This window comes from Lucilia cuprina, chromosome 2, assembly GCF_022045245.1.
Source record: "Lucilia cuprina isolate Lc7/37 chromosome 2, ASM2204524v1, whole genome shotgun sequence".
Taxonomy (NCBI): Eukaryota; Metazoa; Arthropoda; class Insecta; order Diptera; family Calliphoridae; genus Lucilia; species Lucilia cuprina.
Genome location: NC_060950.1, coordinates 9633634 through 9650054, shown reverse-complemented (window position 1 = coordinate 9650054; position 16421 = coordinate 9633634). Strand labels below are relative to the sequence as shown.

Genomic DNA, 16421 nt, shown 5'->3' with positions numbered 1-16421 from the left:
ACTAAAAACAATATTAATAACTTTTTTTACATATTCTTGGGTAGAATTCTAAGCAAAAAAAAGTTATACAAATTAATTGTTTGAATTAAACATTTTTTTGTTTTGAAATTTATTTAAAAATCATATAAAATTTATTAAACTTATGAAATTTTAAATAAAGTTTATATGTTAATAATCTACAAGTTTTCATAACAAAACATTTCCAGTGAAAATGCTAACAGTTTAATGTAGTTTTTTCTTTCTAAAAATAAACTTTATTTGAAATAAAATTGTTATTTAAAATGCTTTTTATACTTTATAGTATAGTAATATAATTATAATTGTAATAAAATGTGAACTCATATTCAGGGATTTTAAGCATTTTTTTGATACAAAACATAAAAATTAAATAATTATTATAATAATAATAAAGAAAAATAATAATAATATTGTAATAATAATGTAATAAAAAAAGCAACAAGAAAACAATTTAGATAAACAATTTATATGTTTAATATTATTAAACTAGTTAGTCTAAATAAGTGATAATAATACCAAGTGGAGTTATTCGTATTTTTTATATTACTTTTTATTATTGATTTTTTACTAATTGCAATATTATTCAAAGTGCTTGTGTATAAAAATTATTTAAGATATATTTTGAGAAAAAAACTAATATAAAGCATATATGTATTTGCATGTGTAACACTGGAAGTTGGTAATTACAATGGGTTATTTTAAAATATAAGTTCAGTTGTGGTTCAGTTCTAGTTTAGTTCTAGTTCAGTTCTAGTTTAGTTCTAGTTCAGTACTAGTTCAGTTCTAGTTCAGTACGAGTTCAGTTCTAGTTCAGTACGAGTTCAGTTCTAGTTCAGTACTAGTTCAGTTCTAGTTCAGTTCTAGTTCAGTTCTAGTTCAGTTCTAGTTCAGTTCAGTTCTAGTTCAGTTCTAGTTCAGTTCTAGTTCAGTTCTAGTTCAGTTCTAGTTCAGTTCTAGTTCAGTTCTAGTTCAGTTCTAGTTCAGTTCTAGTTCAGTTCTAGTTCAGTTCTAGTTTAGTTCAGTTCTAGTTCAGTTCTAGTTCAGTTCTAGTTCAGTTCTAGTTCAGTTCTAGTTCAGTTCTAGTTCAGTTCTAGTTCAGTTCTAGTTCAGTTCTAGTTCAGTTCTAGTTCAGTTCTAGTTCAGTTCTAGTTCAGTTATAGTTCAGTTCTAGTTCAGTTCTAGTTCAGTTCTAGTTTAGTTCTAGTTCAGTTCTAGTTCAGTTCTAATTCAGTTCTAGTTCAGTTCAAGTTCAGTTCTAGTTCAGTTCTAGTTCAGTTCTAGTTCAGTTCTAGTTTAGTTCTAGTTCAGTTCTAGTTCAGTTCTAATTCAGTTCTAATTCAGTTCTAGTTCAGTTCTAATTCAGTTCTAGTTCAGTTCTAGTTCAGTTCTAATTCAGTTCTAGTTCAGTTCTAGTTCAGTTCTAGTTCAGTTCTAGTTCAGTTCTAGTTCTAGTTCAGTTCTAGTTCAGTTCTAGTTCAGTTCTAATTCAGTTCTAATTCAGTTCTAGTTCAGTTCAAGTTCAGTTCTAGTTCAGTTCTAGTTCTAGTTCAGTTCTAGTTCAGTTCTAGTTTAGTTCTAGTTCAGTTCTAGTTCAGTTCTAGTTCAGTTCTAATTCAGTTCTAGTTCAGTTCTAGTTCAGTTCTAATTCAGTTCTAGTTCAGTTCTAGTTCAGTTCTAGTTCAGTTCTAGTTCAGTTCTAGTTCAGTTCTAGTTCAGTTCTAGTTCAGTTCTAGTTCAGTTCTAGTTCAGTTCTAGTTTAGTTCTAGTTCAGTTCTAGTTCAGTTCTAATTCAGTTCTAGTTCAGTTCTAGTTCAGTTCTAGTTCAGTTCTAGTTCAGTTCTAGTTCAGTTCTAGTTCAGTTCTAGTTCACTTCTAGTTCACTTCTAGTTCACTTCTAGTTCACTTCTAGTTCACTTCTAGTTCAGTTCTAGTTCACTTCTAGTTCAGTTCTAGTTCAGTTCTAGTTCAGTTCTAGTTCACTTCTAGTTCACTTCTAGTTCACTTCTAGTTCAGTTCTAGTTCAGTTCTAGTTCAGTTCTAGTTAAGTTCTAGTTAAGTTCTCGTTCAGTTCTAGTTAAGTTCAGTTCTAGTGCAATTATAGTTGAGTTATAGCTAAGTTCTAGTACTGTCTATGTAATAGTAATGAAACGATTTTGTTTAAAGAATCTCACTAAAGTATTTCTCCAAAAAATTTCCTTTAAAAAGTTCGCTCCAGTGTTACATTATGAAAAATAACTAAAATTAAATAAATAAATTTTTTACGAAAAAGCCAAAATATTTAATAAAATGCCTTAAATGTTGTAATTAAAAAAATAATTTAATTAAAATCAAAATAGAAAAAGGAAAAAAAAACAGAAATACAATAATCTAATAATATGCTTGCATAAACTATATATTTAATCAAAATTCATACATTAAATAATGTTTAAACTTCAATTAGGAAAAACAAATATCTAACAAAAACTCATATCATTCACTATTACAAAAACAAAACAACAACAATATAAATACATTAAGGCCGGGTTTCTTACTCATCAGTTAAACTAGGCTTAACTTGCTGTTAGATTAAACTCGGAACACATTTAGGCGGACTTTAACCGATGATTGTGTTTTTCAATTTTAGATTTAAGCTCAGTTAACTTTGTTAGTATTGCCAACTTTTCACTCAAAAACATAAACAATGAACAGCTGTTTTTTGCAAACAATACTTTTATATGGAAAATTTTAGAAAAAAAATTTAAATAAACATTTAAAACAATAATTAATGAAACAAAACAAATCAGAAAATTGCAATTTATTTAAAATATTAAGTTTTTGTTCTTCCGAAAACATTGTTTTATTGTTTTTGTTAATTGTGTTTTCTCACTTATAACTTGAGTTTAATTGGCCAATTACACTCAGTTAAACTAAGATAATAAGTAACTTTACTGATAACTGAAAAACACAAAACATATATTAAACCAGTTTTAACCAAAGAATGAAGATTATCGTTATCAGAAAAACTCGCCCTAAATCAGTCAGTTAGTTGGTCACATAGCGTTAAAAATCAAATAATTTTTTTAATATTTTATTTTTTTTTATAATTGGAATTGATAACATTTCGCAACATCAAAATGCATACAACTAATTTAAGAGCGATGAGATAACGAACAAAACAAATAATTATTATATGTAAATCCTAAAAATAAAATAATAATTTTTGTTTAGTCTTTAGGAATTCTTTTTTATATAACAAAAAATTTTTTTTGATATTACAAATATAATAATAATAAAAAAATAATAATTGTTTGAGAATAATTAATGTTAAACAAAAAGAAAGAAAAAATCAAAAAAACACAAAAAATAAATGTTTTTTACCTTTATTAACTATTTATTAATAAAATAACAAATAAAGAATGGTACCTATTTTAATGTTTAATATTAGACAAATTCTAAAAAAAAATCTAAAATAAACCAAAAAACAAAACTAGATTTTTATTTAATTATGTTAAGTATAACAAGAAATAAAGTTTGTATTTTTTCAATAAACTATCAACTAAACAAAAAGAAACAAGTATGAAGTATAGTCGGGCGTAGCCGACCATATGATACCCTACACCAGTCAGTATGTATGTTAAAAATGGGGATTATTTAGAAAAATAAAGCATTTGGTTTGTTTTTTTTTTAATTTTTTTTTTTGACAAAAAAAGAGATTTTTTTTAAGAGGGCTCAAAGGGGAGTAGGGCAAAATATGGCCCTATTCTTAAAAATGTTGGTAGGTGGAGTTAAGTCTTATTCAATATTATTTATGTAAAATTTAAAAGTGTTATTACTGTTTGTAAGTGAATTTTGACCTTTAAGTCATTTTCTGAAGGGGAGTTTGTATGGGGAATAGCGTCAAATGAAGCCCGATCATTACAAAAATCGGTAGTGTCATTTAAAGTTCTATAAAACTAAGTTTTGTCGACTTTTGTTAACATAATAGATCATTTAAATTAATTATAAGCCAAAAGGCCCTATTTGGGGGGGTACGGTTGTATGGGGGCTAGTCGAAATAATGGACCGATTTTAACCATTTTCAAAAGGCTTCGTCCTTGGGCCAAGAGAAGCGTGTGTGCCAAATTTCATCAAATTATCTTCAAAATTGCGGCCAGTACCTTGCGCACAAGGTTTTCATGGTCAGCCAGCCAGACGGACGGACATAGTTTATTTGACTCAGAAAATGATTCTAAACCGATTGGTATACTTTAAGATGGGTATAGGACGAAAATTTTTGTATGTTACAAACATCAGCACAAACCCAATATACCCTCCCCAATAATGTGGTGTAGGGTATAAATATATTCCAAACCAATAAAGTGCATACTTAGATAGATGTGTATGTCCGTCTGTTTCCTCAGATATCTTCGTTATCTGAATATATTTTATAATTCTGTCAGACGTGCTTTCGAGAAGTTTGTTATTTAAAATCAGAAAAAGTCGATAAATATATAACGGAGATATTATCAAAAATCCCAGATAACTTTTAAAAATTTTATCAAATTCATTAAAATTTTTGTATGTTACAAGTTGTCATCACTTTTGTTTACAACCACGCAGATGGGATGGCCCCTGTTGAGTCAGAAATAGCACCAAGAGACGAGCCAAAAACTTTGTTTTTACTTACAGGGAATACACTGGGGTAAATAAGGTATGAAAGGAGTAAACTTTGAACATTTTCGAACAAAGATGGAAAATTCAAGTTAGTTTGAAAAGAGGATGTATATACAGTGAATCAATTAAGTAATTTGCCTATGTAAAATTTTATAAATTTTAAGAAAAAACTTTATCTGAACAATTATTTTTTTTAGCAAAATAAAGCAATTTGTTTGTTGTATTTTTTCAAAAATATCTTATATTTTAATCCTCTACCATAAAAAGTAAAATCGTTATATTAATTAACGAGATTTTTGAAAAAAATGTGAACGTATTGTTAATTTTTTGGGTCAATAAAGTATTTTGCTTTTTTAGGTTTTTTGTTCATTTTTTTAATATTGCTGCATTTTTTTATAAAATTTAATATTTTTATTACTCTTATTACTATTTAGAATAACATTTTTTAAATATTTTAGTAGTGGAACGACTAAATTTGAACATTTCTTAACCGATTTATTATCCTATATACCTATTAGAATTTATCAATATTTGACTTTGAACATGAAATCTATCTATCGTTTCTTTCATTAAATTTCGAAAATAATAAGTAATTTTGAATTGGATACATGATATATTAGATAATCAATGGATTTGGACCTAGAACAAATGTTTTGTGAGGTATAAATCTATTATAACAAAAATAATCCGGGTTTTTTGGTCATTTTGTATTGATAAACAAAAACTACATTACGGAAACTCCATCTATTTGGGGAGTATTGTGTAAGTTTTATTTAGAATTATATAATACTGATTCTTATTCAATAAATCTAACAATAAGTACCATCCTAGCCACTCTAAGTGTGGGGACATCACCATATACCACTATAGAACTATTAAATGCTAAAATCTTGATTTTCAACCTCATATTTTAAATTCTTTATTTTATGAATAAGATACAGTAGGTGTATTTGGAATCTAGATAGTTATTCTTGATTTGTGTTCTTAATATATATATAATATATATATATATATATATATATATATATATATATATATATATATATATATATATATATATATATATATATATAAGTGTATGTATTAGGTGAAAAATATTGCTTTTGTTGACGTTGCGGTATGATAACCACCTCTATTTTAAAATATCTAAATTAGGTATTTTTCCTGTACTACACGACAGTTCACTTTACATTGATTCCAAGCAACCTAAGGTCTGTTTAGAGGTCTAAATTTAAACATAGTGTTCCTCCTAGTTCGTATATAGATTTTGAAAAAGATAAATCAGGAGACCAATAGTTTTCCTTGGATACAAGTCGCCTCCCTTTGGCAGTTAAAGATTTTGAAAGAGCTCTCAGTGCGTTTTTTCTAATAATTCTTTGGATCATTTCATCTATTACTCTATTTTATATTTTTTAATGTTATTGATTAAATATTTTATTCTTCTAGAAATCTAAACTAATTTTTTATATCGAAATTGCCTCATTATTATCCATTTAAACATTTTAAGGCAAAAAACATCACATTTTCACCCAATGAGGATATGATTTTTGCAAATCGCAATTGAAAAATACTTAACACTCTTCCTTTTAACAATAAAACAATAAATTCCAAAAATAATTAAAAAAATAATTTGAAAACCCCAATGAAATTAACCGGAATTCTCAATATACAAAATACTTTATTGACATGGAAATTCTGATGAATAATTATAAAATGCAACAACAAATGCACCAAAATTTGTATTTTAATATTTTTTCTAATTTTTTCCCATTTTACACAATCTCTATTTTTAATTGGAAAACATATATTTACTTTTTAGCTGTTTTTTTCGAATTTTATTTATGAACAAAAAACAAAATTCTCTTAAAAAAAGATAGGCAAAAAACTTAGTTGATTTACTGTATATTAAACCAGGTTTAACCAAAGAATGAAGACTATCTTTATAAGAAAAACTCGCCCTAAGTATCTTTACTGATAACTGAAAAACACGAAACATATATTAAACCAGGTTTAACCAAAGAATGAAGATTAACTTTATACGAAAAACCTGCCCTTACTTGTTTCTGTTAAAAGATATTATTTTTACAGCAATTAAGTTAAATGCTTACATGATGTTTAATATTTTGTAGATAGAGAAATACTTACTTTATAAATGTAATTCAAAATAAAACAAGTAATATTTCTATATTCGGCTGTGCCGAATCTTATATACCCTTCACCAAGTATGTTTTAAAAAACAGTTTTTTATTTATTTTGTATCTCTGCACACATGTCACACATATCATACACACAAACAAATATAAACTGTAGCAGAAAGAAATATTAACCGTTGTACTGTAATACCACCGTCAAACTATATTATCACCCTCAAACAAATATGAGCTGTATTACCAACATATTACTGCTTTATCTCATTGTTCTTGTTATACCCTTTACCTTCGTGAGAACAGAACAGCATCCAAACATACAAAAAAAAATACACAGCTGAATAAAACCAAATACATCTCCACACGCACATGTACATCTTTATCCAATTCACAGTGTTGTTGTTGCTCTTTTAACAAAGCATGAAAAAAATGTGACTTTTTTGATGAAATTTTCAGAGGTTGTCTCGGATTTTTGCTCATATCTCCGTTATTTACCGACCAATTTTGCTGATTTTAAATAGCGATCTTCTCGAAAGCATGTCTAACTGAATTATTGAAGATTCGGATCTCGTCGATATCTGGGGACCTTTAAAAACTTTAAAAACTATATACCCTTCTTACGAAGGTAAAGGTATAAAAATGTAACTATTTTCCTTTCTACAAGAAGACGTTTTATGTGGAATTTTTATTATTTAAAATCGAATAAAGATATAGTTTCTGCATTTTATTTTCACAATGCTTTTAATTGAATCTCAGTAATATATTTATAAGGTTACAAGAACTGGATTATTTCAATTATAAACATATTACAAAAAGTACTTTTTTTAAAACTAATATCTATTAAAAAAATTAAATTAATAAATTACAACTACAACTAACACTTATGAATATATTTCAAATTATTTCAATGCCACAAAAAAATGCATTCATAACAAACAAAATCGATAATATCTAATAGATTTAAAATCAATTTTTTACGTAACCCTAGTAGCACAATTTCGATAGTAGGTAAATGTTTGGGGTTGTGACATTTCTACATCTTGTGTTAAACCAGGACGATTAACATTTACATTGGGATAAACTTCTTCCCATTCGCTTGGGGAACAGCTTAAAACACCTTTTGAACCTTGTGATAATCTTCTTGTTGGTGGTTTACCCAAACGATCTTCTGGTGGCAAAGGATTATTTAGCATATGCGTTACACTTTTTGAAAGACGTACAGATTGTATACGATTGTAGCCTGAACCAGTGGGTTTATAACGTTGCCATTTTGAGGATAAACGTTCTATTTCATTTGTCATCCATTGTTGCACGGAAGAGGTACCCATATTAGAAAATTGTTTGTTTTTTTTTTATTAATTTAACTAACGTTTAGCTTGCTTTGAGTTTTTAGAAAATACTAAATGTTGTCCATAAATGTACTGGTTGTTTTATAGTCTTCTAATTTGTTGTTAAGAAATTTTACAATTTTGTTTTGTGTGGAGAAAAAAGAAAAACATTTTTACATAAAACCTTCATTTAATCCCTTGTCCGAAGGGCTGTTGTGTATATTTTTTTGTTATTTGTTTTGTCTGTTATTGATTTTTATACCCTTCACCTTCGTGAGAAGGGTATATATAAGTTTGTCATTCCGTTTGTAATTTCTATAATATAATTTTCCGACCCTATAAAGTATATATATTCTGTATCCTTATAGATAGCGGAGTAGATTAAGACATGTCTGTCTGTCTGTCTGTTGAAATCAGTTTTTAGAGGTCCCCAGATATCGGCGAGATCCGAATCTTCAATAATTCAGTTAGACATGCTTTCGAGAAGATCGCTATTTAAAATCAGCAAAATCGGTCTATAAATAACGGAGATATGAGCAAAAATCCGAGACAATCTCTGAAAATTTCATCAAAAAAGCCAAATTTTTTTTATGCTTTGTTAAAAAAGCAACAACAACACTGTGAATTGGATAAAGATGTACATGTGTGTGTGGAGATGTATTTGGTTTTATTCAGCTGTGTATTTTTTTTTGTATGTTTGAACAAGGAGATAAAGCAGTGATATGTTGGTAATACAGCTCATATTTGTTTGAGGTTGGTAATACAGTTTAACGGTGGTATTACAGTACAACGGTTAATATTTCTTTCTGCTACAGTTTATATTTGTTTGTGTGTATGTTATGTGTGACACATGTGCAGAGATACAAAATAAATAAAAACTGTTTTTTAAAACATACTTGGTGAAGGGTATATAAGATTCGGCACAGTCGCATATAGAAATATTGCTTGTTATTATATATTATTTAATTTTTTATATTTGTGGTTTTGTATAGATATGTATGTTGTTGTTAACATTGTGTTGGACAAGTTTATAATGTGTTGTTTACGAAAAAAAAACATTCAACATTTAATGAAGGGTTCAAGGCTATTACTTAACACCTTAAAGGTTTCGCGATTGCATCAAATATTACAGGCAATCACGAAATTTGAATTAAACCTTCCTGTTAAGAAAGGCAATAATAATCAAATACAGAGAAGCCCAAGATTGCCATTACTGACGCTAAGTTGATACATATACACTATAGGTTTAATTCCTACACCTACTTCGCGTTCTGCGCTTGAAGTTACATGTTACACTTTTTAAGCGTAAATTTTTTGTTTAAAAAAAAAACTTCTCGTTTTTTCTAAAGTTTTTATAATTTTTTTCATCATTAAACTCATTTTTTTAATTCAGATTGATAAATACGCATTAAATATAGAATATAAAATGTCAGAATCAGCTGACATGTTCATGCGCCGCTTGTGACACTAATAAAAGTATGAAAGTTGATCTACTTTAAGCATTCTACGCGTCAAGGCATTCTACGCTTTTGTGCTTGTAAGACCTGGTTCACACTAAGAAACTTCTTTTGAGATACTTTTGATTTCTTTGTGTGAGAGAAAGAAATATCAATCATCTCTTTCTCTCTAACACAAAATCAAAAGTTTCTCAACAAAAGTTTCTCAGTGTGAACCAGATCTAACTTTCTGTATATAAATACATTGATTCCACTTTTTTGACTGACGCATAGAATGCGAGAAAGCGTAGAACGCGTGGTGTGAACCTCCAGCTTTACCAACACAAATAAATCTATGGTAGTCTATGGCAGCATATGTTTGAGCATCACTGATTTAAATAGCTTGATACTACCCAGCAGTTCGACAAAGAATCAATGCATACGAAAAAGACAGTAGTTTCCACTAATAGTTAACCACCTGGATGATCGTAGTTCGTATATTTTGGGTCATTCGTCACGAATGTGCCCGAATGTAATCGAGAATGAAGACAGTCGTCACTTTATTGTGCTCTTTGTAAACGGGAGCGGAGACAGTCGTCTTTTTACTGTCCTCAAGTAACCTAGAGATTATACTCTTAAAAGTTGTTCTTTTTTTGTACTTTACGAAAGCCAGTCGTCACTTTAGTGTCCCCTTTGTAAGCGAGAGCGGAGGCAATTGTCTCTTTACTGTCGCTTTGTAGGGTGTAGACAATGATAAACCATTGGAACTTGAGACAGTTGCCTATTCGGCTCATGATTGTGCCACAGTCTTTAAAGGTTATTTAGTCGATTTGTCAGAACCTCTACTAACAGAATATCCGGAAATGCATAATACCAAAGTTTCCAAATGAAAACGGCAGAATATGGGCCATTGTTTAAATTAAAATCCTTTTAGTTTTTGTTTAATATAATCATATAAATTTGTTTTTCTATTTTATTTTTTTTTATTTAAAAACCATTAAGATAAAGATGTACCATACATATACATAGATACATAAATTAAAATTAACTTCATAATAATATAACTTAACTAATAAACATTTAAATTAGAATCAAAAAGAGAGTTCGAGAATTCAAAAAAAAAAAACAATTTCGAGGAAAATTGAAAGGAACTAAAAGTTTGTGCGAAAATAAAATGAATAAATAAAATTTTAGAAGAGCATTTCTGTCATGGTTAAAAAAAGCTTTAAGAGGGATGGGCATTTGAATATAAATTCTTAGTAGAGTTATAAAAAAATAAAAATAAAAAACAAGTAAGAAGTTCTAGTCGGGCGAGGCCGACCATATAATACCCTACACCTGTATACGAATAAAATGTGATTAAGTTTTTATAATAAAGCATTTAAGTTGAATTGTAACTTGCCTCAGAATTAATTAAGCCGCCATTTATTGTTTAATAAAACTGTGGGTATTTAAGTAAAATTTTGTTGGGGGAGGGTCTTTTTATAGGGGCTAGGTTCAAATGCGGCCCTATAAGTATAAAGTTTATGAGGGTCATCAAGTCTAGTATAGAACTTGTGTTTGCAGCTTTTTGTTGAGATACGAGTATATTAAACATAATTATGAACTTAAAAGCCCTATTTGTGGCGGGTTCAGTTGTATGCGGGCCTAGGTGAAATAATGGACCGTTGTTAACCATTTTCAATAGGCTTCGTCTACGTCGTACCATAAAAGATCATGTGTTAAATTTTATTCAATTATCTCCAAAATTGCGAACTGTAGTTTGATTAGAAAGGTTTACAGCTCTATTTGGGGGTTCAGTTGTATGGAGGCTAAATGGACTGATGTTAATCATTTTCAATAGGCTTCATCTACGTACGTACCATAGAAGATCATGTGCCAAATTTCATTGAATTATTTCCAAAATTGCTAACTGTAGTTTGATTACAAGGTTTACAAGCTCTATTCGGGGGCCAGGTGAAATAATGGACCGATCTTGACCATTTTCAATAGGCTTCGTCCCTTGGACAATAGAATATGATGTACCAAATTTCATTGAATTGTCTTCAAAATTGCGACCTGTAGTTTGATAACAAGGTTTATATGGACGGACGGACATAGCAAAATCGTTTCAGAAAATGATTCTAAGCCGATTGGTATACTTTAAGGTGATGTAGGGTATAAAAACTACAAAAATAACACTACATATATATATTTGGATATATAAAGAAAGAAATTTATGAAACTTTGCAGGTTTCATCATGTAAATTTTCCTCATTAAATTCATCACTTTGTGTTGAAAAGGCACCGCCTTGTAAAACTTTATTAACAGCAGCACGAGCTAAATAGCCAGTGGTTTCATTATATACCAAAGCATAAAATGGTGTCATATCATTATTATGATCTTGTATATTATTATCCTAAAATAGAAAAGAAAAGCAAAGAAAAACCAATTAAATTTTATTAATTTAATATAATATAATATACCATCTAACCTTGCAATACATTAAAAAGGCTTCTAATAATATTTCATCCAAATCTAAAGCATGTTTGAAATGTAATTCTGGATTTCTATAATAAAATGTTTTATTAGTGTTTTTTTTTTCTTGTGAATCAATTTCAAACACTAACCTGCTTAATATTGTTGCTATAATGCATAATAATTCCACAGTTATTTGTCGTCTTTCTGGTTTCTCTATACAAATTAAGGTCTCTTCGACTAAAAGAGAAAAATTTAATTCTCCTCTACTCATATTAATTAAGGTAGGAGAGGCTGGCAATAAATGGCCTTGTGTAGTTATACCCAGCGGTGTGCGTAATAAAATTTCCCAGATTTTATTATAAAAGTTTTTAGGGACTCGACACAAACAACCCTCCAATTGGCGTTTTTGTAAAGTTGTAAGTCTGTTAGTTATTTGCAAATATTTAAGATTTAATAATTTTTATGAAAAGTTATGCTTTATATAAATATTACCTTTCTTCGGTCGCCCATTCACTAACAGTAAGAACTTTTTGCAATAGAATGCGCACTTGAAATGGTGATAAATTATCTACATCTATGGATTCTTGTCCGGAAATTTGCAAATAAATACGCATAGCCTCCAAAACCCAACCAATGCGTATCTTAATAAAGAGAGAGAGAGAGAGAGAAAAGGATTTTACAGCTAATTAGTATTAATTATTTAAGAAATAACTATAAACTCACCTTTAAAATACCTCTAAACATAGAGGGATTAGTAGCGATTAAACGTCCACAATATAATACAACTTCCTGTTGCAAGACCGCTTGTATAACATTATACGGTTGCACTGTATTATACATAACATCACGAATTTCTGCTGGTGTCATAGGTTTATCAAATACTGTTTCCTTTTGTCCAATAACACCAACTGTCAATTCTTTGCCATTTACCAGAACAGTCGTTATAAAAGGACTAATAGAATCAACAATATGATGTAGTAGAGATGAACAATAACGTACGGCACGCCAATAACGCAGAGAGCCAGCACGATGATATAGTTGTGTTAAAGCTTGTTGAACGGAAAGACCGTTAACTTCAAAATGAGAACCCTCACGATTGAGTAGTATGCCCCAGAGTTGACAGAGACAGAAGAGAGATTCGGTACTGCGTAAAGCATCGATAATTTCATGTGTTGGTTTATGGTTGTATTGCTGAAAAATAAGTAATGTGTATGTTATGTTATATCTGTGCTTCCACTGAGTTAGTATATGTTAGTTCGTAAGTGTTCTAGCCGTTAAGACTGGAAGCCGTAAGTTGAATTACGAAAGAAACACTAACAAAGGTGCATTTAACAAAGACAAGGCCAAGGTAAGTAAGAAAGTAAGTAAGTAAGTAAGTAAGTAATTAACTAAGTAACTAAGTAAGTAAGTATGTATGTAAGCAAGTAAGTAAGTAAGTAAGTAAGTAAGTAAGTAAGTAAGTAAGTAAGTAAGTATGTAAGTAAGTAAGTAAATAAGTAATTAGATAAGTAAGTAAGTAACTAAGTAAGTAAGTAAGTTAGTAAGTAAGTAAGTAAGTAAGTAAGTAAGTAAGTAAGTAAGTAAGTAAGTAAGTAAGTAACTAAGTAAGTAAGTCAGTAAGTAAGTAAGTAATTATGTAAGTAAGTAAGTAAGTAAGTAAGTAAGTAAGTAATTATGTAAGTAAGTAAGTAAGTAAGTAAGTAAGTAAGTAAGTAAGTAAGTAAGTAAGTAAGTAAGTAAGTAAGTAAGTAAGTAAGTAAGTAAGTAAGTAAGTAAGTAAGTAAGTAAGTAAGTAAGTAAGTAAGTAAGTAAGTCGTTCTTGGAGGTCGCGCACCGCCCACAGCAGAAAGAGAGAAGACCCTCTAGCACAACTGAGATCTGGATGCAGCCGGAATCATAGAACTTGCCGTCCTTAATACATTCCCAGCATGTGGTGGTCAGAGTCCCCATGATTCCCACCATATATTCAACTATCCAGCCCACCCTAATTCACTTAGCCCAATGGATTGATGGACTAACCATACTTAAGTTAACCATTTTCTTGGCTTGCACCTACATACAGAACCCACTCATTAAAAATCGTATTGTTTAAGCACTTACAACAACAACTTAGTGAAATTTTTACAAAATTGTAAATCTCTTATGTTATGTATACACGGTTTTTAGATCTTACAACGTTGATGGTAAAACGTTTAGAAAATGACTAATAATACTGTCGACTTACTAATTTTATATTTTCGGTAATGATTTTACTGACAACGTTGCAAAAAAAAATTGTAAGTTCAGACGATTATTAGACATTTTCTGAACATTTTACTGACAACCGTGTCTACATTTAACCACCATCTACATTCAACTCACCTCTACGGTTAGTTTTTCTTCTGTATACGTTTGTGCCTTAGGGACATCTGTTAACGATTGATAACCAATATACTCATGATTTATTTGAGCAAAAGCATTCTCTTCATCTGACAAATCATTTTGATTCATAAAATCCAAATGTTCTGTAATGAAAAAAAAATTACAAACCAACAATTAAAAAAAACCCAGCAACAACACTTGCATCTACATATTATACCACTTACCTATACAAGAACTACTTATAAGATTTTGTAATCTACCAATGCGAACTTTCATGCCATCACAATAGCCCTTCTTTAGCATGGCCAATAAATCTAACATTTCTTTAAACTGAGGATCACGCATATGTTCCTCACGTATTAACAAACAGACCGTAGGCCTACCAGACAAACGCCAATATTTACCCACAAATTGTAATTCAGTTTTGATATCATCAATTAATAAAGCCATATCACGATAGAGATAAAAATCAGAAACTTCAAATATCAATGGATAACAGAGTACAGTCATGCCACAAATACGATAAACTTTACTAGTGCCTAAAGAACCGACCGGTCTAGAGGGACGACCGGATAAGCCAACTTTGTTATTAACACCTAAATGTTGATAAACTTTTATAAGTTCAGTGGAAGACCAAATTTGTACAGGTTCAACCTATTGAAATTTAAAAAAAAAAAATGTAAATAGTTTAGTTTAATAAGTTAGATGAAATATGAATACATACCTCATGAGGTGTTTGAGTTTGTATACCATATGTTGCCATCATAGCTTGTAGACGCATAGATTCAGCAATTAAAACAATTTGTACTACCAAATCAGTAGCAGTACCCTAAGAGATTTAAATATAATAATAAACAAATATTATTAATATTATAAAATTTTATAATTCGACAAAAAAAAAATATTTCAACAAAATGCTTTTGAGAAATGAACACATAAAAAAATATTAACAATTTATTGAAGGATTTCAATGTTAAAAAAATATCATGCAGTTTATTTTTTGTTTTTATTAATTTTTATTAATATATTAATTAGCATTCGTTTAAGTAAATTATAACAATTATTTACTATTGATTAAAAACATAAAATAATATAATATTTACATAAAAGCCTATTTTATTAAATTATTTTTTTCTTTTATTTAATCATAGAAAAATATATATTTTAAAACAATTACCTTCTCTTTTTCCTGTATAAAAGGTACAAACTAGCATTTTTTGTTTTTTTTTTTAATATAAATAAATAAAAAACGTCTTTAAAAGTACAATTTTATTAAAAAATATCTGTGTAAAATTTGTATTTTAAAAGAAAAATTTGAGTTTTGAAATCTTAAGAGGATAACACAGGTCAAATATTTTTCCAAATGGAATTGTATCTATTGCAAAATTTGTATATTATTTGCATTTATATTTGATCCTTAATACCATAGATTTACAAAGCTTGTAGGTTTTGTTAAGCAAAGTGTAACTACACAGTAATCGAGATGAATGAAAAGCATGTAATTATTTACAATATAAAGTATATATGCAGTTTTGTTTAATATACTTAAAATATTTACGAATTTAATTCAAAGATTTTCTCTACTGATTTCAATATTTAAAAGCAATGGTGTTTCGTATGCATCCTACTAAAGCATTTGAAGATTAAAATAACATTTATGTACATATATTTCTTTTAGGGCCAATCTTTAGTTGAAGGATTTAGGAATAAAATTAAAATTAATCAACAAAAGTTGTTTTTGAATACTCAGGTCGGGTTTCTTACTACTCAGTTAAACACGGCTTAAATTGCTGTTATATTAAACTCGGAAGAAATTTAGGCGAAAGAAATTTATATCAGTATACTTTTTTTAGTATTGTCCACTTTTCAGTCAAAAACATAAACAATGAACAGGTGTTTTTTTGCAAACATCACTTTTGTAAAATAAAAAAACTAGAACTGAACTAGAACTGAACTAGAACTGAACAAGAACTGAACTAGAACTGAACTAGAACTGAACTAGAACTGAACTAGAACTGAACAAGAACTGAACTAGAAC

General features: G+C 29.0%; 2 protein-coding genes across 2 annotated transcripts in view; both read right to left on the bottom strand.

Annotated features, from left to right (window-relative positions):
• Positions 1-7506: 7506 nt before the first annotated feature.
• LOC111681081 lies at positions 7507-8198 on the bottom strand. Its single transcript, XM_023442799.2, has one exon. It carries the CDS (start codon positions 8123-8125, stop codon positions 7772-7774), a length of 354 nt encoding a protein of 117 aa, XP_023298567.1. The 5' UTR covers positions 8126-8198; the 3' UTR covers positions 7507-7771.
• A 3454-nt stretch (positions 8199-11652) lies between these two features.
• Positions 11653-16421, bottom strand: part of LOC111681090 (probable phosphorylase b kinase regulatory subunit beta) — a 10685-nt gene continuing 5916 nt past the window's right edge. Inside the window, exons 6-13 of the mRNA XM_023442812.2 lie at positions 15108-15212; positions 14608-15037; positions 14384-14526; positions 12746-13213; positions 12515-12663; positions 12172-12444; positions 12036-12111; positions 11653-11960 (exon numbers count right to left, since the gene is read on the bottom strand). Of these exons, the coding sequence (XP_023298580.2) occupies positions 11778-11960; positions 12036-12111; positions 12172-12444; positions 12515-12663; positions 12746-13213; positions 14384-14526; positions 14608-15037; positions 15108-15212 (1827 nt within the window). The 3' untranslated portion in view covers positions 11653-11777. The remainder of the gene's footprint in view (positions 11961-12035; positions 12112-12171; positions 12445-12514; positions 12664-12745; positions 13214-14383; positions 14527-14607; positions 15038-15107; positions 15213-16421) is intronic.